This window comes from Diadema setosum, chromosome 17 (genome assembly GCF_964275005.1).
Source record: "Diadema setosum chromosome 17, eeDiaSeto1, whole genome shotgun sequence".
Lineage (NCBI taxonomy): Eukaryota > Metazoa > Echinodermata > Echinoidea > Diadematoida > Diadematidae > Diadema > Diadema setosum.
Genome location: NC_092701.1, coordinates 29,689,063 through 29,716,014, shown reverse-complemented (window position 1 = coordinate 29,716,014; position 26,952 = coordinate 29,689,063). Strand labels below are relative to the sequence as shown.

The 26,952-nt window shown below is 40.6% G+C and overlaps 1 protein-coding gene across 1 annotated transcript; it reads right to left on the bottom strand.

Moving 5' to 3' along the window:
- Positions 1–26,952, bottom strand: LOC140240975 (WD repeat-containing protein 47-like). The gene is made up of 11 exons (XM_072320749.1): positions 25,884–26,952; positions 21,328–21,462; positions 17,612–17,634; positions 13,311–13,559; positions 8,856–9,558; positions 4,101–4,311; positions 3,574–3,740; positions 2,737–2,901; positions 1,835–1,972; positions 1,080–1,298; positions 1–146 (listed from the first exon to the last, which is right to left on the bottom strand). The coding sequence occupies exons 1-11, from the start codon at positions 26,950–26,952 to the stop codon at positions 1–3; spliced, it is 3,225 nt and encodes a 1,074-aa protein (XP_072176850.1).

Below are 26,952 nucleotides of genomic sequence, written 5' to 3'. Positions count from 1 at the left end.
TCACGGGTTGTCCATGGTCCAGAGAGTGACCGTCCGGTCGGCGCTGGACGTGAGGAAGCTGAGGTCGCTGGGGTGCCAGCGGCACTGGATCACCTTGTCGCGATGCTCGGCGATCGTCGACGTCGGGATCGGCTTTGTGATGTCACCTGGGGTTGGGATGGAGGAAGAGTGATTGTAAACACAAACCACAACCAAGAAAGATGACATGCTAATTAACATAACATAAAAATCTTTTTTCACTTACAGGAGGCACCAGCAGACAAACAAAATGTAAGTGGCATCAATGGACGAAATGATATCATGTGGTTACCTGAATGAAATCACATCACCCATATGTACACTTTTAATACTGCTCAGTCATTACATCCTGAATGAAGATTAGTATCATCAATTTACACGTACTGTATAAGCTGTTATTTTCGCGAGGGTGTAATTTTCATGAATTTCGCGAACACAGTTGGATCGCGAATTGAACAACATGCGAAAATGTCGCGTTGCCTACGCTACACTGCATTTACGATACTGTTGGCGTCAGATAATGAAAATGCCACTGACATCCTCATTCGCGAAAATATCTGTACGCAAAAATAACAGCTTATACAGTATACCAGGTACTCAGATGGAATAAACTCCTTCAATCCCAGTCATCTTCTGGAATGCTGATGTACTGTAAAACTAGTAACATTTGCATATCAGAGATGATGCCTTTTTTTGTGGCATGAAACTTTCAAAAATTGGCATTGGCATTTAATGCATTGTGTAGAAAAAAGCTTTTGTGTGCCTTTTAATTAGTGAAATGTCTGGTTTTACAATAATCATTACACAAAAGGATCAAAGCACCTTTATTTGTTCACTGCTGTTAAACAAGAACTTAACTGTTGTACTGAGTATATTGCAGTGTATCTGCATCTCTGTGTATGTGCATGTGGGGGGAGGTGTCTTGTGTGCCCATATGCATGTTTGTGTGTATGTGCATGTACCCATCCGTGTCTATGTACCGGTACATTTCTGGGATGTGGGCAGAGTTGTAGATTTTACATTTGCCCGAATATGAAATACAAGAGTCCAGCACCCCTCACCTTGTAGGTTGGCCAGTTTGATGGTGCAGTCGTAGGATCCACTCATCAGGTAGAAGTTGCTGGGCGAGAAGCGCAGGGAGCGAATGTCCGAGCTGTGCGACTTGTAGGTCTGTAGGGGGCGCCCTCCGTGGATGTCGTATAGCATGCATGAGGCATCCTCGTGGCCCGACGCTAGCAGCCGGCCCGATGGATCCACGGCCACTGCAGCTGCACCGCTCCCTGTTTGTAACACACACACAGAAAGTAATCATTAACCCGTTGAGGACGAGTCCCGAGTTTACTCATGCAAGTGTATATGGGAAATGTGTGTTGCAGCAAAATCAGTCGGTCTTCAACGTGTTAAGTACCCTTTTTAGGCTATAACGAGATTGTCACAATGACAATGGCATCAACAACAACAACAATATCAAAAACAATGATGATGACGACGACGATGATGATGATGATTATAATAATAATAACAAAAACAATAATAACAATAACAATAATAATGTCAATAATAATAATAGCAACAATAATAATAACAATACCAATGATAACAAGACAGTGTTTTTCATCGAGCAAATTTCTGTCACATCATGATCCTCCAAACCAGCCTTCTAATATATATCTTTGTTAATTTTACGCATACTATTACAACAGAGGTTGCTGCAGAAAACTGAAAAGGCTGGTACAATGTACAGGTGTAACAACAACCACTACATACAACCTAAACATAAACATGAACAGAGGTTTTCATAATGACAGATTTCTACCTTCTCCACTGTCGGACCCCGGAGAGCCGATAATTTGCACGCATCTCGGAGTCCGCACATCCCACAGCCGCACAGTGTTGTCTTGGGAACCAGACGCTAACATGTTACCCGACCATGAATAAAGGGACAGTACGTGACCTGCAGGAAAGAGAAAGGACATTAGCAGTGCAAACGAAATGCATGTCCACAGTAATGAGCATTAAAACAGGGAGAAATGCTACAAATGTTTGTGTGTGTTTATCTGCTTTGAGAAGAGCACAAGGATATAACAATTATCTGTCAATGATTGAACAAGAATACTGTATATATGTAAAAAAAAAAAAAAGAGGGAAAAAAATGAGGCTGCATCATCTAAGACACCAATGAGAGATTTGTGAGATAATGGTATCATTTCTTCTAATTTCTGTACAGTTCATGCATTTTCAATAAAACACTCACTGTTCTGTTTATCTGCTTGTACTCTTTTTTATACAAGTCAGTGTGAGAATGGAGTGGAGTCTCCCTTTAAAATCAATAGGGAGCTTTAGATTTGCGGCGCGGACGTTTGAGATGACGATTGCTTTGGACGTTCTCCTCTCTCCCTGCGTCATGCTAAAAAGTAGCTTTAGATTACATGGAGACGTAACTCACAAAAAATAAAATGGCACCCCCATATGATCAGTGCATGATGCAGCTCTCTACGTCGTGAATTGAGCGACACAAAAACAGCCTAGATCGCGTCTTGAAAACTGAGACGATGTGAGCTATAAATAGATTGTGTCTAATAAACTGCGCATGCTCACAACATGTTTTCTCCCTCTGAACGGCCCCGTTGCGAAAATCTAAACCTCCCTAATAGTAGAAGGGGAGTGGGAGGAAGGGGGTACATGGACCCCTCTCCCCTCTTTTCCTGCCACCCTCACCTGTGTGGCCCGCCATGGCGTGCATGGCTTGACCCTGCTGGCAGTCCGTCAGGCAGATGCTGCAGTCTCCAGCCCCGGCGCTGATCAGCGTCGTCCCACAGGGACTGTCCTGGAACACCAGGTCCCTCACGGTCCCATCGTGGAACGACAGGTCCACATCTGGTCCTGAAGGGAGAAGAATGGGAGTGGGAGGGGATGGGTTAAAGGAAAAGACAATACAAAACAATAATAGTATGTGTTTCTGCAAGATTGTGATTGTCTATGAGAATCTGTTGTATGTAAAGACAAACTCCTAGCCCAGATCAAGGGAAGAAGACATAACTGTTTGTCTGTCTGGCCTTGAGTTTACAAAGTTTCTAACCTATATTCTCAAGGAAATTTTGAATTCACTGTCAATTACAAAGCAGATAATGTCTCAAGTGAAACCATAGAAACCAAGCCATGACTGGATCAGAACCATGATATGGATAAATCAAATTACAACCATGGTCTAAATTTTGAAATAATTGCACAAAAGGATTATCAAAACCCCTTTCAAATATGAGCACCTGTAATGAGTAACTCCTTTTTTTTTTCAATTCCTATTTCCACATCTTCTTTCCACCTGTATCAATCAAAATTTTGCTCCACTCCTCTGGTTTTGTTGTACTGGCCAAGGCAAATTTCACCGACCCTGGAACAAATTCTTTGCCCTACGTGCAACAAAGCAGCATATCATAATTTTTAAATGTATCGATGAGTTACAGTCACATATTTAGAGTTTATTATGAATCATCATCTCACTCTTGCTGTTGAATGTCAAGAGAGAATTGTTAAAGAACCACATTATGGACTCACCACTCGCATTGCACTTGTCCGGGTCAAAGCGCACCAGCTTGATGAGCTTGTCATTGGAGCCCGTGGCGACGAGGTTGCCGGAGTGGCTCCAGGCTACGCAATAGATGGAGCCCTTGTGGTGACGCATGCGCTTGAATAGCACCTTGGGCTGTTGAACGCTGCCCCCACTGGCCAAGCAGGGATAGGGCAAGAGAGGGAAAAGAAACGGAGAGAGAAAAAGGAGACAACCAAATCATGTGAAATGGATGAACTTTGTCTGAACTTACCGAGGTGTATTTAGGATGTATCAAGCATGCTACTCGAGTAGATTTAAATCAAGAAATTGATAATGCAGTTTGAAAATGGAAAGTAAAGTTCACTCCTATCTATGTCTTGACATGACCACAGTTTTGAATTCAATCAAATTCAAACTGATATCTTCTAGACTTTTACTTGTCATTCATTTTTCAGTACCCTCAGTATTTTCTTACACAGTATTTACACAACATGAACCACAGTTTTGGTACCTTGAGGATCTTTAACCATACCTGGATGCATTTGCACCGGGATAAACGCATATCCGCAGCGTCTTAGAGTTGGAGCCGACGGCATAGAAGTTTCCGGTGGGGTCAAAGGTCACAGCTCGGATGGCTTGCACATCCTCCAAACTGGTGATGGCATGACAAGTGGGTTTCCATATTGTAATACCACCCTGAAAAAGGAACAGATCTTGAGAGTTGATTAAACTGTTTAAGAAGTCTCAATTTGTTTGTTTGTGTATTTTTGAATTTTTTCATCTCTTCCTTTCTCAGGAAGGGTTCGAATAAAAATTGTTTCAAGGTTAAAGGTCATAACTGCATTAAATTTCTTTGATGAAAGGAAACTATCAGTACTTTAAAATGTATTACATGTATATCATATCATACATCACATAATTCAATCTCTCCCCTAAATGTAGAACATTCCTATAATGTCCAACTTTAAACAGATTTAATTTATGTGACGATCAATTCCTTTGAATTCAATATTGAGCAGGATTCTGTACACATGGTAGTCTGAGATAGTTTATGTGTCAGTGCCAACAGGAAAAAAATCAGCAGTGATATGATATATATTCGGATTAGGCTGCCATTTGTTAATATAAGCTTACAGTTATCAAAGAGCATGGAATGGGCAATATTACATTCTAATAGAATCTATTCATGATTTTTCATCACATAACCATCATATTTATACACAATAAAGTCATTAAAAAATGTAAAATCTAGTGATTTGAGGGAAATATATATGACAATTTAGATTTGTCCAAAAATTGAGAGTTCTCAATATATTCAATCTTGTTGTCAACTCTTTCCCATTCTTTACTGCCTATGAATTCAATTTTTTTTTCCTTCTTTTTAAGGTATGATTATCTGGTGGCTAATTAGGTGATCCGAGTATCCTCTCGGATCACCTTCTGTATCTGTACGGATTCTTTGTTCTTCTTCTTCTTCTTCTTCTTCTTCTTTCTTTATTTCTGGACAAAAGTTGTGTATCTACTTACTCAGAAAGTTTTCAGAGTATCAATTTCAAACTCATACCATATATGTATCATGTCCCAAAGACGACAAATCTAATGTATCATAGTGATCAGTAGACCGTGACGTCACTATGACGTCATTATATGAAAACACATTCTCAATCATATCTCATTAATGGAATAGAATTTTTCAATGAAATTTACGTCACATGTATTTCAAGTTATGCGCATTCTCCTCATATTCTCAAAATTCATATTTTCTCTTAAAACGTGCGCGTACTCGAGCTCAAATTTTTTTTGCACACGTTTCAGACCATTTAGAGCATTTTTTGAAAAATTGAAAAAATTGAACGGACGCGTACGCGCGCGCACATATAGGCACGCACAGCTCATATGCAATGGAAATTTCCCATTTTTTCACACTTATTGGATGCCTGAAATGTCAAGGAATATTTCTACCAAGTTTCAAGTCAATCCGACTCAATATGACGTCATACGGACCCGTCAAAGTTGAAATTCCGCGCGCGCGTCAATGGCGATATACAGTCCAACAATGCCAAAAAACCGCCAATTTTGAATCCGATTTTACTCGTCAGGATGGACGGTGATCCCCCATTTTCTTTACATATTCTGAAAGCTGATGAGTTGTACATGTCAATTCATGGGTTGGCGATGCTGGAAAAATGATTAAAAGATATCAAATTTCTTAATACAATTAAAAAAGTAAATTTTCAAAATGACGTCATCAAATTTCAAATTCACTCGAGCGTATCTCACTTATCCTTTGCCAATTTTCACCCAGATTTCAGTATGTTGTAGCTTATTAAATACTCTTTCATAAATGTAATAACAACATTTTGATTGGATGACGGTATCACCTCGTAAAAATGGATTGAAAGTAATCTTGTCAAATTTGACCAGTTTACGTGTTATCTCTATGGGAGTGCAGTTTTTCTGGAAATGAAAATTGACATGACTGTCCTTTTCGAGCACTAGCTCACTTATGCTTCGGTAAATTTCTCCCAGATTTTGATATGTTGTAGCTGAGACTTTGGGCTATCGTAAGTGTGCCCTTCGTTTTTTCATACAGTGTCGGGATCATGTCCAAAAACTTGGTTGAAATTAAAGCTTATCTTCGATGTATTGAGATATTCCTTTCTTTTTGCAACTTTCTTTACAATAACTCAAGAAAAACAAGCTCTATCAGCCCAATATTTTGCACATGTTTAGTTCATGTCACGTACATTATTTCATAAAATAACAACTACTTGATCAGACGTCATCTTGGGTATGTAAATTAGGGTCAAAGGTCATAAATGTATCATCTTGTATCTTGGTGAATACATGTCCTATCTTTTCCATATTTTGCACACGTAACGACCATGTTACAAGGATCATTTCACAAAATAACCACTTTTTGCTCAGATGCCATCTTGGCTGTGCAAAGTGGGGTCAAAGGTCATATGTACTTCTTTCTTTATCTTCGTTATGACGTGTTATCTCTATGGGAGGGAATTTTTGTAGATGTGAAAATTGACATGATTGTCTTTATCGAGCACTAGCTCACTTATGCTTCGGTGAATTTCTTCCAGATTTTAATATCTTGTAGCTGAGACTTTGGGCTATCGCAAATAAGTCATTTATTTTTCATACGATGTCGGGATCACGTCCAAAAACTTGGTTGAAATTAAAGCTGATCTTCGATGTATTGAGATATTTCTTTCTTTCTGCAACTTTCTTTACAATAACTCAAGAAAAACAGGCCTTATCACCCCCATATTTTGCACATGTTTAGTTCATGTCACGTACATTATTTCATACAATTACAACTACTTGATCAGACGTCATCTTGGGTATGTAAATTAGGGTCAAAGGTCATAAATGTATCATCCTGTATCTTGGTGAATACATGTCCTATCTTTCCCATATTTTGCACACGTAAAGACCATGTTACAAGGATCATTTCACAAAATAACCACTTTTTGCTCAGATGCCATCTTGTCTGTGCAAAGTGGGGTCAAAGGTCAAATATACTTCATTCTGTATCTTCGTTAGTGTATACGGAATTGTGTACCATAGATGGCAGGTCTGACTCCCTTTTCTAAATGAGAATCCAAACATCACACGGCCAATGTCCACTAAACACAGATGAAACCGGTATGGTCATGCCTATTGGGATCAGGAGACTCAAATCGTTGATTTACGAACAGATCGGATCACCTAATTTGTCAGTCTTGACAAATTCCGAGTCTAGTTTTGTGGTGTTTTTGTCATATTAAACTGGAAAAGTCTTTTATCACTAGAAAGCTTTGAGTCTGGAGAACTGAAAAATATATCATAATTATACACAATTCCGAAAATAGACTGATGAATGCTATTATTCATCCAGTGAAATAAAATGTTTTTTTTTTTATCCTATGCCACAAAGCTGGATGCACTTGTTCGCTTTAAAAGCACAGCTTTTTAACAGACCAGCCTTCAACTGGGAGGTTGCCAAGAAAATTGATTGTTTATCGGGAAATAGCAAAATGCTGCCAGTGATACAGGCAAAATGTGCATCCCTTTCTTTTTATCTCAAATTCAGAGACAAATTCTTGAAATCTTGCTTGATTTTACCAGATTTTCATGATGATGTTGAACTGAATTTGTTGGTACCATGGAGAATTGTTTATAAGTAAGGAAATTCCAAGAATAGTATTCCATTGCATGACCAGCAAATGTGATGGGTATTAGCTCTGCAAATGTGCGATGCTTTATGCATTTAAAGTAAAGGATGATATGATTATTAAATATGATTATTATCCATGGATAAAATTTGTCAACTTGACTTTTGATGGGTAACAAGAATATGATGGGAATGGCGAGAGCAAATTAGATGACTGTAAATGCCAGTTTGGGTTGAAGTACTGTGTTGCATATTTCAAATAATGCATAGTTGTTTTTAGATTGAATGGACCAAGATAGTGCCTCATGTGATTGTTACAGAGAAGAGCACTCTAACACAGCAAAATGACATTACACTGTAAAATTGGGATATATGGGCATGCAAGATACGGCCAACAAATCACTTCGCACACTTAATGCAAATGCTGCTGAAGGTGTGCAAAGGAGGACATTTTCGACTGGAATGGAAACAGCACAATATTGCTAATACTCTCTAAAATGAAGATATTCAGAATGCAAAAGAGGACTAGTATTCTACACCACACAATAAAAGACAAGGGCTACTGACATGCATTTATACCAGTACAGACCAACAGGTACATGTGCCAAAAAAGGAGAAGAGGAAAACAACAACAACAAGGTGAATCATTTTTCAAAAGGAGGAAAAAACAAATGTGACATTTGTGGGTATTGTGTGATGAACACATTTGGTATCAGCACACAGCACAGAAACGTTATAAGATGCTTGGAACCCCATTAAAATGATGTCAATTTGAGGGTTGTATGCCAAAGTCTCAGGTTAGTCCACTAGCAATGCATCTTGAACTCACATACCGGTAAACAATGGGCAAACTTGTGACCGTGTATTTACAAATTTGACATACATTGTACATGGATTTGTCAGAAACATTCCCCGTATGGTATGTGTGAAAAAAGTAAGTACTGTAAGTATGATTCAAGCCAGGCAGTTTCTGGCAATGGGTTCATTCCCTTTCTTTGTGTATTGCAAAATGGAGATTAAGTTCCCCCGACATTATGCCGACAGGTCTAATCTACAATTTTGGCTCCCGATTCCCAATTTGTACCTTTCCTCTTGGCTTAATAGCCAGATTGTTTTCACAAGGTAGCTGTCTGGGCGATTGTCGAGGTGATTGTTGTGGTGAGGGTCTCCCGCCAGCCACCTCCGCGGGGGAGTTGTTTCTGACAGGGTGCCCGGCGACAGTGGGGGAGGCATCTCCCATGCCAAACTTGATGGGCTGCTGTTGTTGGTGGTGGTGCTGTTGGTGGTGCTGTTGGTGGTGGTGATGGTGGAGGGGGTATTGTGGTTGTTGCTGTGGTTGTGGTGGATGAGACTGCTGCTGCTGCTGCTTCGAGGGGTAATACTGCTGATTCAATTCTCTGGAGACATCATGTTGCTTGTGGTGTTGCGGCGAATGTTGCGAGTGAGATGCCGCGGAATGGATGGGCCGCGGCACCTCAGCGGTTGCCGGTGGCACTTTGGTGTAAGTGACATTCTTGAGGTTCCCGCCCGGTCCGAGGACCTCGCCGAAGGACGTTTCCAGCTGCCGCGTGGGCGTGAGGGGGCTCGGGCTGCCGCTGCTGGAGCTGGCGGTGCGCTGACTGGCTCTGGACTGGTACCGCCCATGTTGGGACTGCTGCTGTTGCTGATGCTGTAAGCCCTGGTGGTGAAGAGGCACCCTGCTATTGCTGAGTATGGGGGAGGCCTCTGGCTCTGGCGTGTGGTTCATTTGACTGTAAGGCACCTTCGGGGTGCTGGAGTTCACAGAACTCGTAGGACGAAGGATGAAATTAGGGGGTGTGACCTGCTTGGGTTTTTTTTTTTTTTTTTGGGGGGGGGGGGTCCCCATTAACCACAGACATTTTTCGTTGTTGGTTGGTTGGTTGGTTGGTTGGTTGGTTTTGTATAGTGTGAATGAAGGCAAAATGGAAAGGGGAAGAGACAACACAAACAACACCATTACCACCACAATAATCATAGCCATGCAGGTCATGCTGTGCTGGGTTGACAATAACATTGCTGGGGCATGTTTCTCCTGGCAAAATCAACAAGCCCACAGAGAAAGTTATTTTGAATGAAAGCACCAAAATGAAAGCAATTTGGATGACCAAAAGTATCAGGCCTGCACTATCAATAAAACCATGTACAACCACTGGAAGGTCGGTATTCATCTTTAAAAAAAAAAAAAAAAATGATGATTAGCTTGCTTTCATCATGTGACTGTGAATATGGTCCAAAAGAACTCTTACAGCACATTTCTGAAAATTCATATTTTTTCAATCATTTTGGTGTCAATGTGATTGCATCAATCTATGGCTTGTTAAACTGCCTTCAGTTTCAAAAAATTTTCTCTTTGGGGGCCAATTTCTTCTTTCCAACAGCACAAGATAAAATGAAAAATATCACTGTAAACTTGGATAACTGTGAGGTACCACATGGGGGCAAAACATACGCAGGATATCACAAAACTTCTGCAGTAATCTACGTGTAACATTCACGATACATTGCATGCAAGTGGTAGGACATTTGCACCACGCTTTGCTCATACCATGCGATACAGCAGATGTGTTTTACCACTTCCTGTGACATCTTTCAGACAAACAGAAAAAAAATAGTTCTCCACCCCCCCCCCCCCCCCCCCATCCTCCCTTTCTGTAAGGTGTGGTCATGATGTCGCCCAACACTCTGATGATATCTACACAGCTGTTTCAGCTGTTGCAATTCTTTGGGACTGCTTTAAGCTTATTTCCTCTTGGTTTCTACCATTCATTCAACTAGAGATTACATTGTAAATTTCGGTCCAATCCCACCCTTAGTTCCCACTGGGGAAAAACAACAACAACAACAACAACAACACCAAGGAATTAGGTCATACGGGTACGCTGAAAAAAGCTATGCATTGTGACTTTTTGGGAGACTAACAACCACGCAGGAAAGCAACTGGTGCCAATGTCTCTGATACTATATGAAAACTTGTGTGAATTTATCATTGCATGAATGTCTAGATGCTGCCATGTTTCATATCTTGCTATCCAGTATAGAATGGATATTAAATGAAAAAGTTTGATAATCACTGCAGTGATGAACTAATTTTGCTTTGACTGAAATGTACGACTCTCAATGGTTCAAACTCATGATGGAAGTGGATAATGATGAGAAATCTGCCTGACAATGAATATTCATAGCCTGTGAATAGGGCCAATAATTCAAATTTCATCATGTGGTTTGAAAACTGTGACTCTGAAACTCAATCTTTGAGCAAGCATAGATATCCTTCTCTCTTTCCCCAAATTATTTTCTTTTCTCTACGAATATAGTCAGGACTTGATTTCCCTTTTTCACGGCAAACTGTCACTCTGGCACTTTCCCCTTTGTGAATGTCTGTTTGTCTGTCTGTTTATCTGTCTGTGTAACTACTCCCTCTTTCCCTCTCTCTCTCTTCATCTCTCTCCAACATATTTCTGTATGCACAAGTCATCCCTTGGTTTACCACAGGAGGGAAAGAGGAAATGGATTTGGGGCTGTTCTACATATATTCCGACCCGACCGACCGGCCAGACCAACATGCACTGATGACTGGAATCAGTTGTGGCCTGTCTAGACGGGCTGGAGTATGATCTCTTGTCACAGCAAATCAAACACCCTGGATGATTGCATAATCCAACGTGGGATGGGCTTGGCATGTTTTGACAGCCATATTTGTCTGTCCTGCAAAAGCTTAAAGGGACTGTACGGTACTGGTTGAGGTGTGATCGTTTTCATGAGATATTTAGAAACCACTCTATGAAATGTTAAAGAGCATACAATTCTGACGGGAATCGAAAATTTGATGAAAAGTGGTTTTGAGTTGACTGAGATATCTAAAAACAAGGTAAAACAAAGAGATCCTAATAAAAGTTGTGGCCTGTCAATTTTATAGGATTGCTTTTTTGGATATAATCTCAGCCATTTTGAGGCCATTTGTTATCATATAAACGTTGAATCCTTTTTTAAATTACGTGGTCTTTCATATTTCACAAGAGGTTTCTCATTTTCTCACACACACACACAAAAAAAAAATGTTGTAAATAAACCTGAAACCTCACCTCAACCAGTACAACTTCTACAGTCTCTTTAAACATGCAGTAAGGCAACGATCTGTTAAAACTCGCCTTGGTGCTCGATTAAACGATGGGGAGGGAACTCATTACAACTTGCCAAAGCACCTTGTTTGTCTCAAACAAGGTGCCTTGGCAAGTTGTGAGAAGTGGTATTCTCATCTTTTGGTCCTCAACAAAGCATGAAGGTTTGTTTAAAGAAGTTGTCCCCTTGCTTTCTTGCCCTCTCATCTTGAACAAGGCAGGCCTTTGTCAGTGACCTTATGTTGTTCTTGTCTTGAACAAGGCACCTTGGCAAATTTCCATAATTTGCTTCCTTAACTTCTCATCCTGAAGAAGGCACCTAGCCGTGAATTAGCTTCTCATCCTAAAGAAAGCCTAAATGCCAGTTTGCAGTAGTTGCTCACTTCTTCTCTCTTCTTGCTCATGAGCATGGCATCTATTAAAAGCAAGTTTTCAAAGAGTCGCTTTCTTGCCACATGTTCAAGATTCCATACTACTGTAAAAGTGGATATTTCCGCGCGACTAATTTTTCGCGCTAGGCCGGGTCAGAAGAGTTTCGCGTGTTTTCAATTCCGCGGAATCAAGACATCACGCACAGGAACGTATGGCAAGCAAAAATATTCGCGTGTTTTTATTTTCGCGCTAGTTTCTGGTTGCGCGAAATGCGCGAAAATTTCCACTTTTACAGTATCCTCATAAAATGTAACCTAAACATTTATCTTTCCTTTTTTCTTTTGGGGGGGGGGTGAGGATTTCTCGTTCCCATAGAACAGTTGCCCACAATTTATGACATGCAGTGTATTTTAATTTGGGTATTCTTCTCTCACTTTATGGCAGCATAGCAGCAATCATGTTGCATTGTCTAATGATGAGTTAGTGTGAGTGCACAATGGCATTACATGTATGGCGTACATGTAGCTGCATGATAAGGTATAATATGAGACTCTCACTGTTAAGTCATGATGATGCATGCTTGTTTCAATTCAAGGTGATAAAAAAAGAAAGTGCAGGAGATCATAATGTTAAAGAAATTAATCCTGTCCTGATGCAATGCATTACACATGTATTTGGGAGTATGTTTGATATTAATCTTGCAGTGAATCAAAGTGGAAACTTACCCTTTAAGAATTATATGGCAACAGATAATATTTTCCTATTAAAACAATATATTCTGCTCATCAAGACTGAAATGCAGGAGCACTCCAGCATCACAACGGCATGAGCAAAATATCACACAAAGTGATTAATGAAGGTGCAAGATCAAGCAGAGGTCTTGAACTATCAATGCATGATGCATTTTATAACAGCAAGCCATCATAGTAGATAAAACACTCGTAATCACTGACACACCAAGATAAATCACAGCAAAGACTGACATCACCAGGATACACAAACAAATGAACCAACAGCAAACCAAGGAAGGAATAAACAAAATATCAAAATATGATCTCCTCACCTGTCTCGGGGCCTGCCCAATGATGGATGCGGTACTGCTATGGGCAGGACTGGTAGTCCTCATCCCGTTGCCCTGGCTACCACTCATCCCAACATTCCCGCCTCCACCCCCTCCTCCTCCTCCTCCTCCCATCAGCTCCTGTTCCAGCTGCTGCCTACGCTGCTCCCTCTCCTGCAACTCTCGCTGGGCGCGCTCCCTGTCGTGGCGGAACTCCTCATACGCCGCTGCTGAAGAATTCCTGACGTCCACCTAACAGCCATCAAGGTTTGGTGTGGAGGATAATTTTAACAAAATCAGTCAGACTGTCCTGGAACCATGTGGCATTATTCTAATCAACACTTTGCACACGTACATATTGTTGCGCGCATGGCAGATTGTCATTAACGCACTTCCCTGTGCATGGTAGATTGCCGCTAGGCTGTTGGAGTGCGCATTGGTTTAACAACATTCTGCCATGTGCAGCGAAGCAAGTTAACGACATTCTGCCATTCAAATTCACGATGATATGACATTCCATGAATACTCAATGTGAGTTTGAGGTGCTCTGTAAAATTTAGGACAGTACCATGGTGTAAGAATCACCTTTCGCAGAGAAGGATACAATTCTGAGACACTGTACTATGTCATAATACATGGCCTAGAGCATGAAACTACATTGTATCATTGGTAAAGGGTTCCAAAAGTACTCATATATGATGAAACTAAGTCCTCCAAATTACAAGATTATCCACAGGACTGTGATAATATCATCTTTACAGTAATCATTAAACTCCTTTAAATTGATCTAATTCCCCAATGGACAGGTACAAATCTCTGACTATCAGCCATATTGTTTAATATGATTATTCAAGTTTGCAGACCTTAGATACACAAACATTATTATAAGCACACTCATACACAAAGTTGTCTCTGGTTACGAAAGAGCTTGCCAAAGGCTTGCCAGATACAGCAGAATATACACAAACTGGATTCAAAGCATCCACAATGTACCAATAGCATGTCTACTACTGTAAGTATGTCATAAAACTCCTGGGGGATATAATTTCATGCTTAATCAGTAACCAGCCAAATTCAGCTATGTCGCAGTAATGGAGATTACATTTTTTATTCTGCTTTCGATGGAAGAGTGGCAGGTGTGCACATACTTTGACAGCTCTAGGTGATAAGTGGTATCATGGCTAACTTCACACATCATCATTAATGACTTTGAAATTAGAATGTTACAATTAGGCATGCTGATACTGCCCCTCCCCTTCCCCCTCCACATTCCTCTAACCAATCCCCCTCCCCCTCCCCCCTTGATAGGGGGATACACACACACACAGACACACAGACACACAAAAATATGTGACCAAGAGGTTTCCTACAAAGTGTATTTCATCAATGAGTGTGATATCATCATGGCTATAAAGAATATGAAAATGACTCCAGCATGTAGTACACTACAAACTAAACACTGTCTTCACCAGAATGCTATCCATGAAAGCCCCCTCATCCCTCCCTCCTCCCCCCCCCCCCCCCCCCACATAACATCGACAAAATTACATTGAAGACCCTCTCTCTCATAGTACTGTAAATACTGTATCTACATGTCTTTCCACTGGAGTATGTACACATGGTCTAGCTCTGGCATGATGCATGCCTTTATACTGTTTGTATTACTGTCACTGTCACTATCTCGCCTACAGTCATATGGAGTTTCTTCCATTGTAGATCTGTGTGTGTGTGTGTGTGTGTGTGTGTTTGTTTGTTTTCCTTGACGATGATAAAGAAATTAGAAATAATAATGAAGCAATAATCATTTCCATCTTATGGTCTGGTACCATTGGAATTGGGGGGGGGGGAATTAATGACGATGAGAGAAAATGCAATCTGTCACAGAAAACATAGTTTACGATGCAATACTAGTATCATCCAATACAAAGTGCAGTGCGGTACTGTGCATTCAGGCAAAAATAAGACCGGCCATGATCTATCTGCAAATACTCCCAAGCATTCAATTCTGTATATTTCTCCAAGACCAGCAGTGGTAAAAGGGAAAGCTTGATGTATGACATACAGAATACTGCATTTACTGCCCAAAAGGAACTCATCTCGTTTACATCATACTCCATAACCTAGCAACACATTCATTTCCTGGCGACAAATGCGTCATAATATGAAGGAACAAATTACAAATTGTATGAAAGCAATATCATTGCTCCATTCGTCAGTGGATTTTGACAGGTGAAGAAGGAGCTGCCCTCCTGCCAAATCTTCTGTATTATTACGCCAAGCGGGATGACCTTTCCAAATCAAAGCCTCTGACTCACGCTACCCAAGGTTTGGGGGAGGGGGGGGGGGGGAAGAAGAGGAAGAACAGAAAATCTCAAGCACTGTGAAGAAAGCATCTACATTTAGCTGTTCCTGAGGCAGTCACGGCGTATTCTAATCAATATTACCCCCATGGATGGTTCGTTGCACAATAAAATGAAGTCTGCGGCCAGGCCATCGCTTGTAGCATTGGGACCAACGATCCCGGTTTGAAGAATTCACAGTCTATCTAGTTTTTCTCGACGTTGGCAAATTTTGTGATACTGACATTTTGAGATCTGCAGAGGGTTTTGGCTTTGGCGAGGATGTGGTCAGAACAAATATCAGGCCAAACGGCTTCACTTGCTCCATGGATGTAAAAGAATTCAGTGTGGTGCCTCATTCTGGTACAGCACTGTATGAGCAGAGCAGAAGATAATAAGTTGGGGCTGCTTGTTCCCCACTCACAATTGTGAACGTTATTATAGGCAGCATACCACAAGCACAAAAAACTTCATCATGCCCTGCCTTGTGACATTTTTTTATTGATTAAAATATCAATATATTGACAGTCTTGATATATCACCCCTTTCATAGACACATGTACCAGGGTAGTTAATTTGAGATTACTGCTGTGTGTGAGCTAGCACAAATAGCAGCCAAAAAATAAAAAAATAAACCAACAATGAACAATTTAACTAATTTATCATTTGTCATCAATGTGCAAACTTACAATCTCTAAAAGCCACATTAATTTCATGAAGCTAGGTATGAAATACAGCGTACTTTGTCATGATAATCACAACCCTATAAACAGCTTGAATTGATTCCACTTTTAGCATGCAACTTTCCTATCAGTATCTACATTGTTAGGCTATAACCTACTCTGTCCATGGGAATATATAACTACACTGTACAGTATATGGATAAGATGTGCATAGAGGCAATGCACTAGTTAAAATGTTGAACAACAGAGAATAGACGTATGTCATTTTAGTACAATTCATATGGAAGACTCATGCAGAGACAACCTCAAAAAAGGGGCACAATTACCACAAGCTGAAATTTGAAAATAAAAATATCAGTTTGAATTCTTGTTTTTCACCAAGTTTTTCTTTTTTGCAGTTTTTGTTGATGTTCATTCATACAAGCATATGGGGCACAATGTGCCAGTTGATGCATACTAACAGTCTCTGTCTTGTTTACAGGTGGCCTGATTTTGAAAGGCCAAACAGAAAGGTGTCCTATAAAAATGATTTGATAAAGCATCTACAACGGTGAACATATCATACACACAAAGCAAGAATCAACATAGCCTTACACTCCCTTTAAATGATTCTCCAACAACTCATGATGTCACATCAGCTGTGTCTTTCTAGACTAATCATTAAAAAAAAAAAACAAGGAGAAAAAATTGTGAGTCACATGTAGCTGAAGTTTCTTCTCGACAGATGTGCTTGTGATTATCACCCTGACAGAGAAAGTTTTCCTCAGCACAGGAATGTTGCCGAACATTTGTTTTTAAAGGAAAGGTATTTGAGGTTCTTCTTTCTTGTAAACCCGGTATCACTTCAATGGAAGCATTTCGGTTGCACTAAAATACACACTGTGTGCATAAATAGTGATGTCTGGACTATTCACAATCACGCTTGTGTGATAAAAGATGCGTACAGAACCTTTTGGTACTCCATGTTTACCTCAATGATGTGAAAAGTGTCGTTGTAGATTCACTAAACTAGATAGAATGGGTTACGTGTTTCTCAGTTCTTTCAAATAACATTTCCTGCAACATGAATAGAATGAATCTTATGCATATTGATAAGTCATAGCATCAATGAATCTATTACTAAAGCTGCTCAGGTAAAACTTTGACAATGATTAATGAGTCCACCTTTCTTGCAGGCATACTATCACATTGTACCTGTATTCCCAGTTGTGTTTATCATGTTTTGTTCTGTTTTTCACGAGGGCTACAAAAAGTTGAGATAACTTTAATGATGGTAATCTACCTCTTTTAAACATGCACCTGCTGCTAAATTGGTCATAATCCCCCTCAGCTACAACAACCCTGCAGAGTCACAACAGCAATTTGCTGTTAAAAGTTGCTGAAACTTTTAATGCAACATAAATCCTCCAAACGGCAGGAATTCATGACAGCTACATTTGATATTCAGTCACATGTTTTCTTCCCTCCCATTTTCATGCCCCTGCCCCATGAGGTTGCATGCACTGTCTTCTTCAAAAATCACACATTTTGGCTTTGACAAAGAAAGAATATTGGTTGAGATGGACATGTATCCAACTTGATATTTAGCTATCCTCATCGGCAATGTTCAAAGTGCCCTGGGTTCTGGAGCAGTAGTACACGTACATGTACCTTCATACTTTAATATCAAGCAGTGTGCTCACTGCAGGCTCACAATTTTTCCCCCTTCCCATGTCCTTTTCTTGCATACATAAGGAGCTTGATATTGAATCATAATTCTGGTGTCATCCATTTAGACGTAGGAGTTTGGATTGACGAGATATTATCTTAAAACAGGAAATAATCTTTACATGCTCACACAAAATTCACACAATACCGTAGTTTCAAAACGCACTAATTTCTCAATCACTGGCAATCCCAGACTAGGTGTTTGGGGAGTTGCATCAAGAATTTGAAGCATTAAAATGCTCCTTGTGATTGCCAATATTCAAGTTGGTATTGGGCAGAAAATTGAGAACCACTACATGGTAGCTCCTAGACAACAAAGCTTGCTCAGTGTATTCATGTTTTTTTCTGCATTCCTTTTACTTGCCCTATGCCGGAGTGCTCAAAGGAAGCAAAACTCACAAAGTATGGTCTAATCATGGTTGAATGGCCATCCAAGTATTACAGCAAATTGAACAGTCTGGATGCTACCTCGGCTACCCCCCTTCCCTTACCAAAAAGAAAAAAAAAATTCATTCACTGGGAGGCTAACACTTTCTCACGAAATACTGAACAAAAGTCTGTCGGATGGGTAGGTGGGGGTTAAGCGAGGAAGTACATCGTTGTCACATTGCTGTAGAATGACTTTACAGCCTAGCGTGGTTTGTTTCATCACAGGATATGGGGAGCTGCTATGCCTAATTGGAAACAAGGCAGTTGAAGGAAATGCAGGGGAAAACTTACACCTACGCTGAACATACAGTACACACACCACGCGCAGACACCCTAAAGTTAAAGAGAGAGATAAATAGGCCAAAAATAATACACTTCCAGGGTTAAACACACAATAATCTTTAGCGTATGCCAACAGGGCAATGTCAGTTTGTAGTACTTGAAAAAAAACATGATGAATCATCCATATGTATGAACAGCATTACACTTTGCGAAGGATGAGACACATCAAATTTCATGTCATGCCAAAGAATCACACTGTCTCTATTTTGAAGCCTTACAGCCTTTGGAATATCTGCTATCTGTTGCACACAGTATCCCATCTATAGGTTTCTCTCCTAAACTGTAAAAGTGGAAATTTTTGAAGTTTGTGGAAATTTTCAAGCATTTCACGTCACCAGAAACTAGTGCAAAAATAAAGGCTCTCAAATGTTTTTGCTTGCTGTATGTTCCACTGATTAATGCTTGACTCTGCAGAGTTAAAAAAGCACATGAAATTCATCTCATCCTTGTCCGCAAAAAAAAAAAAAAAAAAAGGATTACTCACGAAAAAATATCCACTTTCACAGTACAGCATTTTCCATACTACATGTAGCACACACACAAAAATAGTTTCAGCTGCATAACAGCATGAATACATGTGGTATGGTAAAGTCAACGATTTTCAGAACTCCAATGTTGTATTACAGAACATAGAGTACTTTCAAACAAACTGATCTTTCTCACTTTACACAAATGCTCATCAGTATGATCGCTTAAAAGCTAGACAGAAATAAACAACTTCCCTTCTGTCTGGCAAGTTGGAATGTCTAACATTCTTTTTCGAAAGCAGTGTTTAAATCAACTAGAAAACAAAAACAAAACAAATAAGGCTTCATGCTATTTCTGGAAGTCCTTCAGTGAAAGGAAATTCAAGCTTTTGCATGAATCTGTCAGCTGACACATTCTAAGCCACTGTGCCATGGACAAACTTATTCTTTTTATTTCAACAGGCAGTACACAATTCATGTTCTCGACAATAAAAAAAAAATGACAGTCAAAGATTAGACATACAGTCGTACAATGTAGCTGTATAGAGTGAACAATGTAGTTGTAATATACATGAGTAGATATTGCAGCAAATAGCTGGAGTCGAATATTGAATTGCATACATTTTTTATTTTTTTGGTAGATCCTTCTATGCAAATGTGTGCGTTTGCATATGTGTGAAAACAAGCGTCCACAAACATGCAATCTGCACAATGCAAGCACAGGGCCCTGTTTTATGAAGAGTTATAATTGATTATATAGTTGACTTTTGAACTATCATAAGTCTATGGCAGCCTGTGTGGTAAGGAAATTTATAGTCGATTATATCTTTGATAAAACGGGGCCCAGTTCTATCAGTCAAATTTTGCTATGTACATAATATGGAGACTGGCTACTAAAGGGATCGTACAGTTTTGGTTGAGACCTAATATCAGGTTTCTAAACATTTTTTTGTGGGATAATGAGAAACCTATTATAAAATATGAAAGAGCATGTAATTTTATGAGGAATTCAACGTTTCTTTGATGAAAATTGGTTTTGAAATGGCTGAGATATCCAAAACAGAGCGATTCTAATGGAGTGTGGGACCCACACTTTATTACGATCGCTTTGTTTTACTTTGTTTTTGGATGTTTCAGTTATTTCAGGCCCGATTTTCATCGAATAAACTCCTCATAAAAATTCCTCTTAAAATGGTATGCTCTGTACCATATCATCAGTGTTCTCTTGGTATCTCGCAAAAAGTTAAAAGCCCAATTCTCATCTCCACCAATACTGTACCATCCCTTTAAAGAATGGCCAACCAGCAACAAAAGAAAGGCATGGCCATGATGCTGCATTATATTATCATAGAGAATTGTATAAAACTACATTTGTAACTAACAAAATACAAGAATAAAAGTACAATGTATGCAACTGCACAGTGCATTGATTTGTGGGGGAAAAAACGCTTCCAACATGGTTCATAACAGTGTTAAAATTGCACAGGTTGCATTAACAATGTGTTTGTATGTGTGACAACTTGATGTCCCCCCTCAAACCCCACCGAGAGTCCCAAGAGAGATGTACAGACGTAGCTGACGGATGCAGCTGGTTGCAAAACAAACATATCGTCATTACATAGACACAAGTTCATCTCTGAGAGCAAAACACTGACTGAGGATAGTATGAGAGAGAGAAGGAAAGAGGAAGAGAGAGAAGGAGATAGAAGTGACAGAGTCATTTATTAGAAAATGCAATTTTGAGAGCATGTGCATTGCATGAGGGAGGGATGGAGAGAGAGAGAGAGACGTGGCAGAGTTGTTTATATTATTAAAAGAAAGATGCAATTTTTTTTTTTTTTTTTTTTTGGGGGGGGGGGGGTGTGATCTTCCGAAGAAATATAATTACATAATGATCCAATGAAAGCAACAGCAACAACAACAAAATGGGATGAGTACACACAAAATACCACACATGATGTGTGTAAACATCCATGTGCACCATGACAGTGAGACCAGGTTGTGTTGCACACCGCACTCACGTAGGTCTTTAACATAGCGACTGGCGGATGACTCACCTGTGTGTTTGTGTTGGCTCGTCCCTGCGCAGCCTGGCTCGGGGTCGGGTTACTGATGGAGAACGGAGGGACCGTCGGCTTCTCCACGTCTTCGGCGAGGGTCGGCAGCGACTCGCGCGCCGAGTTATTACCTGAGGAGAGCGGGGGTCAATGTATACGTGTAAAAGGCGACACTGTAGCTATCGCTCCACAAGTATCTAAATTGCATGGGAGACGATCCTATGCAACTCACTACATGCCATGTTCGTGCACAAGTTTGAGCGTACCCACAGACATCATAATCATATGCACATTTGTTGCAAGTGAAATGCCTTCTCTGGTTCAAAATGAGTCACATCACAGCACATGAGGCCCATTTCACATACACTGTACCTTGTACTGTATTACTTGAAAGTACAAGATATAGCAGTCCATGATTCAAAATTGTAACAAATCTTAATCCCAGTGGTCATCATTCCTAATTATGACAAATTAATTTGACAAGTTGCCTCTCGGTTTAGATATTGAGAGCTCTGTGCACAGTTCACTCGATCTCTAGGTACAGTGTAGAGAGTTTGTCAGTACATGTATGCATCATCATTCTGATTATCATACATGTGTATACTCTGCAAGATACCTTTGTATTTAGAGTTTTACTCTGAGATATTTCCAGGACTTGAAGGAGTCAAAACAGCTATCGATTCATACAATTCAAATCAACAAAACATTTGAAACATCAAAGTACAGTTACATGTAGTCCTCACATTAACACAGATCTACAACTGTTCATCTTACAGAAGACCTTCCTGCTAAGAAGTTGGCTACATTATTGTATGTAGCCTATTAAATTAAATTATTAAAGGAGATAGTATGACAACAAATAATAAATTAAGGTACAATTAAGAACCAAGTGAATTCAACCAACCACAAGAATGATGTACATGTATTCAAAGATGGTTTCTGAATGCTGGAAAATTATGCAACATGTATGTATAATAAACTCTCTAGCCCAGCCATCTGTAATGATACAAATTACCTTGAAATTTCTCGCACAGTACATTATGTACCCTTATTTGGCATCAAATTCAACAAAATATTGCAATTAAGTTTTGTTGAATTTGAGATAAAGTATTCAACTAATTTTTGCTTTAATCATACAACCTTTGGCTGAATCATACAAAAAAAAATCACATAGAAAACAAATCAGAATTCAAAACATAAGAAATTTGATACAGGTGATACACGTACATCCCTGTTATTACCGCTCTTACAAAATCTAATGAGACCCTACAAAAGGTTAGTCATTTATCAATTTCTCGCTTCACATAAATTTTCTGTTGGCTAATATCAAATTTTGATAGATCATCGATCTACTTTTTCATTTCATATATGTGACCCGCTACAACAAAAAGGTCCTAAAGTCGCGCACGGTCGAAGCCGTGAAAATCGAGTTTGAAGTCAGAGCATCATAATTGGTCAAAATGTAGGATTTTCTGATTTTGACATATTATTGGAGTCTGACATGTCTTCTATCATCTGTCGAAATTTTTAAGCAAAATGATGAAAGGAAAGACCAAAAAATAGCATTTTTCTGGGCCATGTTTTTGGCGTTTCAACCAAGCAGAAAACGGTTCGAAAATTTGGATTGAGCGCCACATACAGGCTCCGCCCCTAACAACGACCGGAGTGATCTCATTGGTCAGTTTGCTGCTTGCCGCTAACCGAAGCGTGAAGCTCGCACACTGCTAAGTCGACTGGTGCGTGAGGGCGGGGTGGGCTATGCCCAGCCGCTTCTCCTGGCATCCTGGTCACTGATTGGTCGGTGAGGAGACCGCCGACGCTGTGCTTGAATGAGCATTTCGGGGGTTGCTAGGGTTTACCTTCAATTGTCCGGAGGTGAAAACTGACTACGTGCCCCTTGATCGCAATTGCGTCGCAAGGAAAACTTTTAGGGCGCTTTTCTCGAAACAGTGATTTCCCATACGTCTCGACATGCTCTCTTTTAAACATCGATATCTCCACACCCGATTATTTTCATAAGATGTGTTATATATCAATTTAAAGCAGAAAGATTAGAAAATTTTGTCATGCAATTTTCAAATAATCGACCTCACCCCACCCGACTTTAGGATCATTTTGTTGTAGCGGGTCACATATCAGCATAATACAGTGGACTCCTGTTATAACAAAGTCCTCAGGAAAGGCAGTTTTCTTTCGTTTATATCACAATTTCGTTATAATCGAACAAAATAAACAATACAAACCATACAAGCTTGTAGAGTGGATAATTTTGCGACATGAATTTTTACAGATGTACTTCATTGTAACCAGAATTTTGTTATAACGATGTTCATTATAACAGGAGTGCACTGTACAATAAATTTACTACAAGAAAATTCCTTAAACTATATACTATTTTTGCCCTGAAATGTGATATTTTACACGTCTTTGTTATAATTCCTACAATTTGTGCTACAATTCCCTTTGAAACATATTGTAGGGCATTATCCAGCACGATCGAGATATACCATCATGAATGATTAAATTAACATTAATCGTGAATTGACTTTATCATATTTAAAGCATTATATATCAGCTTTGCAAGTACCTACACATACAGACCTCTGTACTTAAGTTTCTTGTCAAACACCAACACCCCCCCCCCACACACACACACACACACATTTCTGTCCCACAAAAAGGCATTATTCCTTTGAAGCCATCAATGCCTGCCACTGCATGTGCTTCAAATGGGATGACTTTTAATTTCTACATTGTAGGTTATTTGATTAGATGAAGGCAACATAAACTTTAAGAAACCACCCTACCGTACTTCAGCCATGCTGCAAAAAGCTACAAGATAAAATAACAAATCAAAATAGGGTCATTAACAAGAGACCCGCGGGTCTAGCGCTCACCTGAGTATCGCAAGTTCACCTTTCACGCAGTCACTAATCTAAATTATTCACAGCTCTACCAAAATTTGACCAGGCATTCTCAAGTAGAAGACGAAAATGTACAATAAGGGCCCAATTTTTTTTAAGATTCCTTAATATGGGGGGATTGGGGCCCCCTGGGGCCCTCTGGGTGGGGCATGGTGCCCATTTTGATAAATTGAGATCCTGACCCCCTAGGGAGGCTACCTACCAAGTTTGATGAAAATCCATCATGAGGTTTTCAGGAAGAAGATGAAAATGTACAATTCAGGCCCCCATTTGGACGTTCCCAACCCCCCCTCCCCCCCCCCCCCCCCCCCGCCCCCAAGAGGGGCACCCCTGGATCTGCTATGAACAAACTTGAAACTACAGTCATTAATGTACTCACTCATAGTATTATCTTAGCTCTATAACTTCTGATTCGAGAGAAGATTTTTAAAGATTCCTTCATTTTGGGGGGTTTGGGCCCCCCTGGGGGCCCCCTGGGTGGGGCATGGTGCCCATTTTAATAAATTGAGATCCTAACCCCCTAGGGATGCTACCTACCAAGTTTGGTGAAAATGGGTCATGGGGTTCTCAAGAAGAAGATGAAAATGTACAATTTAGGCCCCATTAGGACCCCTCCCCTGAGTCCTAAGGAGGGCACTCCTGATTCTGCCATGAACAAACTTGAAACTACAGTCATCAATGTACTAACTCATAGTATTAACTTAGCTCTATCACTTCTGGTTCTAGAGAAGAAGATTTTTACAGATTCCTTAATTTTGGGGGGTTTGGGCCCCCTGGGGGCCCCCTGGGTGGGACATGGTGCCCATTTAAAAAAATTGAGTTCCTAACCATCTAGGGATGCTACCTGCCAAGTTTGAAGAAAATCGGTCTTGGGGATTTCAAGAAGAAGATGAAAATGTAAAAAGTTTACGCACGACGCACGACACACGACGCACGAAGGGCGATCGCAATAGCTCAATTGAGCCTTTGGCTCAGGTGAGCTAATAATATCAATGCACAGAGGCACAAGTTGTCATCGCATCACTTCTGACATGTGTAACACATGATATGCCAGCTTAGGAGTGATTCAAACATAATCACACATATACAGTACAAGTAGAGAGCATGTACCAATACTCCTTCCAAATTGAGAGCGGCTTTTCCAGATAAGTTTGTAGACCACTCTACTAGTCATTTACACTAGAAATTTACACCGAACACTGTCAGTATGTTCAGTGATACTCTCCTTGTGAAAACATATCAAACAGCTAACACAAGCCTTCTATTGCAGCCATGAGCCTATTTTTCAGAGAAGCTGGAGGGAACATAGGATAAACAGAACAAATCAAAGATGCAGAAATGAAACAAAATCAGTTCAAACATTAAGGTGATACAAATATCAACAAAGAAAGAAAACACAACATAACAAAACACAGAAAATACATACTATCAAGAACAAAATAAATTAACAATAATCATTTAAAGTGTTTGTTTTCTTGAGGTACCCCAAGAATCACATTTTAAAACATGTTCGGAAGTTACACCATTCGAAAAGCATTTTGAAATGTGATTCTCTTTCAAATTTAATAGATAAATGCAGTCAAAGAGGGTTTTTAAAAGCAAAAACAACCTGACTGATATATCCTTACCTGATAACTTGAACTCCATTAATGATCTGGACAGCACTCCAGGGTCAGTTGTTCCATTGTCATCCTTTTTCTTTGCTTGATTGAGTAAGCTCTCAAGGTTTGGTGTGAGTGACTGCGATAGTGCCCGGGAGGTGGCCGAAAAGGGGCGCCCTCTGTATAGCGTGGGCGTGGAGGGCGAGGGCGATGGGTACATCCTCGTCTTGCTGCCCGGGGTGGGGGTCATCGGGGTCATGATCTGCTCCGAGAAGGACGTGCTCGGCTTGATGATCTTGTTCATGGACACCTGCAGTGTCCGCTGTTCGAAGGGGGTTGCGAAGGTGTCGTGGGGCAGGCTCTGCAGCCATGACAGCAGGCTGAGGTCCGCATCGTCAGCCGGGGTCCCTGTCATCATGCTCCGCAGGACGATCTGGCTGTTCTTGGCATCGCGGTTGATGGCCTTTTGCTGGCAGAACTCCACGCAGTTTTCAAACAGCAGTCCCTTCAGGACGAGCTGCACGAGGCGGTCCTTGCTCGCCGTGCTCTCATTCTCAGCCAGCGACTTGTCGACGGGCAGAAACCTGCTCACCAAGGGGTACACACTTTGAAAGCACTGCACCCGCGCACTGCTGGGACTCCAGTCCTTGTACATCTGGTGGTCCGTCAGGCGCGGCAGTGTCAGCAGCAGGCAAAAGGAACTGTAGTCCTCCTTGGCCGGGCAGTACGGCTCGAGTTCGCTGAGGCAGTTGACCACCTCCTCGCTGGAGAACTCCATCTGCAGGTGCTGGAAGTCCTCGCTCTTCATACACAGCATCTCCAGGAACTTGTGCTTGAGGATGATGTAGTGGAATGTCTTGGAGTCAAAGCTCTCGATGCTCTCCAGGGGCTGGATGAACTCCAGGGCATCGTCCCACTGTCCGTCCAGGATGAGCTGGCGCAGGAACAGCGCGTCATCGGAGAAGAGCCCGTTCACGATGCCACTCTCCCGCTCCAATGATCGCATGGACAGGTACAGCTCCCTCGAATGGAGGAAGTCAAGAACGAGTTTGACCACTTCGCTCTCTTTCACAGTTACATTCACAGGGGCCGGCAT

Coding starts and splice junctions, on each gene's coding strand:
- LOC140240975 (XM_072320749.1), bottom strand. CDS start 26,952: ATGCCGGCCCCTGTGAATGTAACTGTGAAAGAGAGCGAAGTGGTCAAA. Junction 4,312..8,855: donor ATCGCCCAGACAGCTACCTT/GTGAAAACAATC, acceptor AAACAAATTGAG/ACTTCTTAAACAGTTTAATC. Junction 1,973..2,736: donor CGCCATGGCGGGCCACACAG/GTGAGGGTGGCA, acceptor TCTTTCCTGCAG/GTCACGTACTGTCCCTTTAT.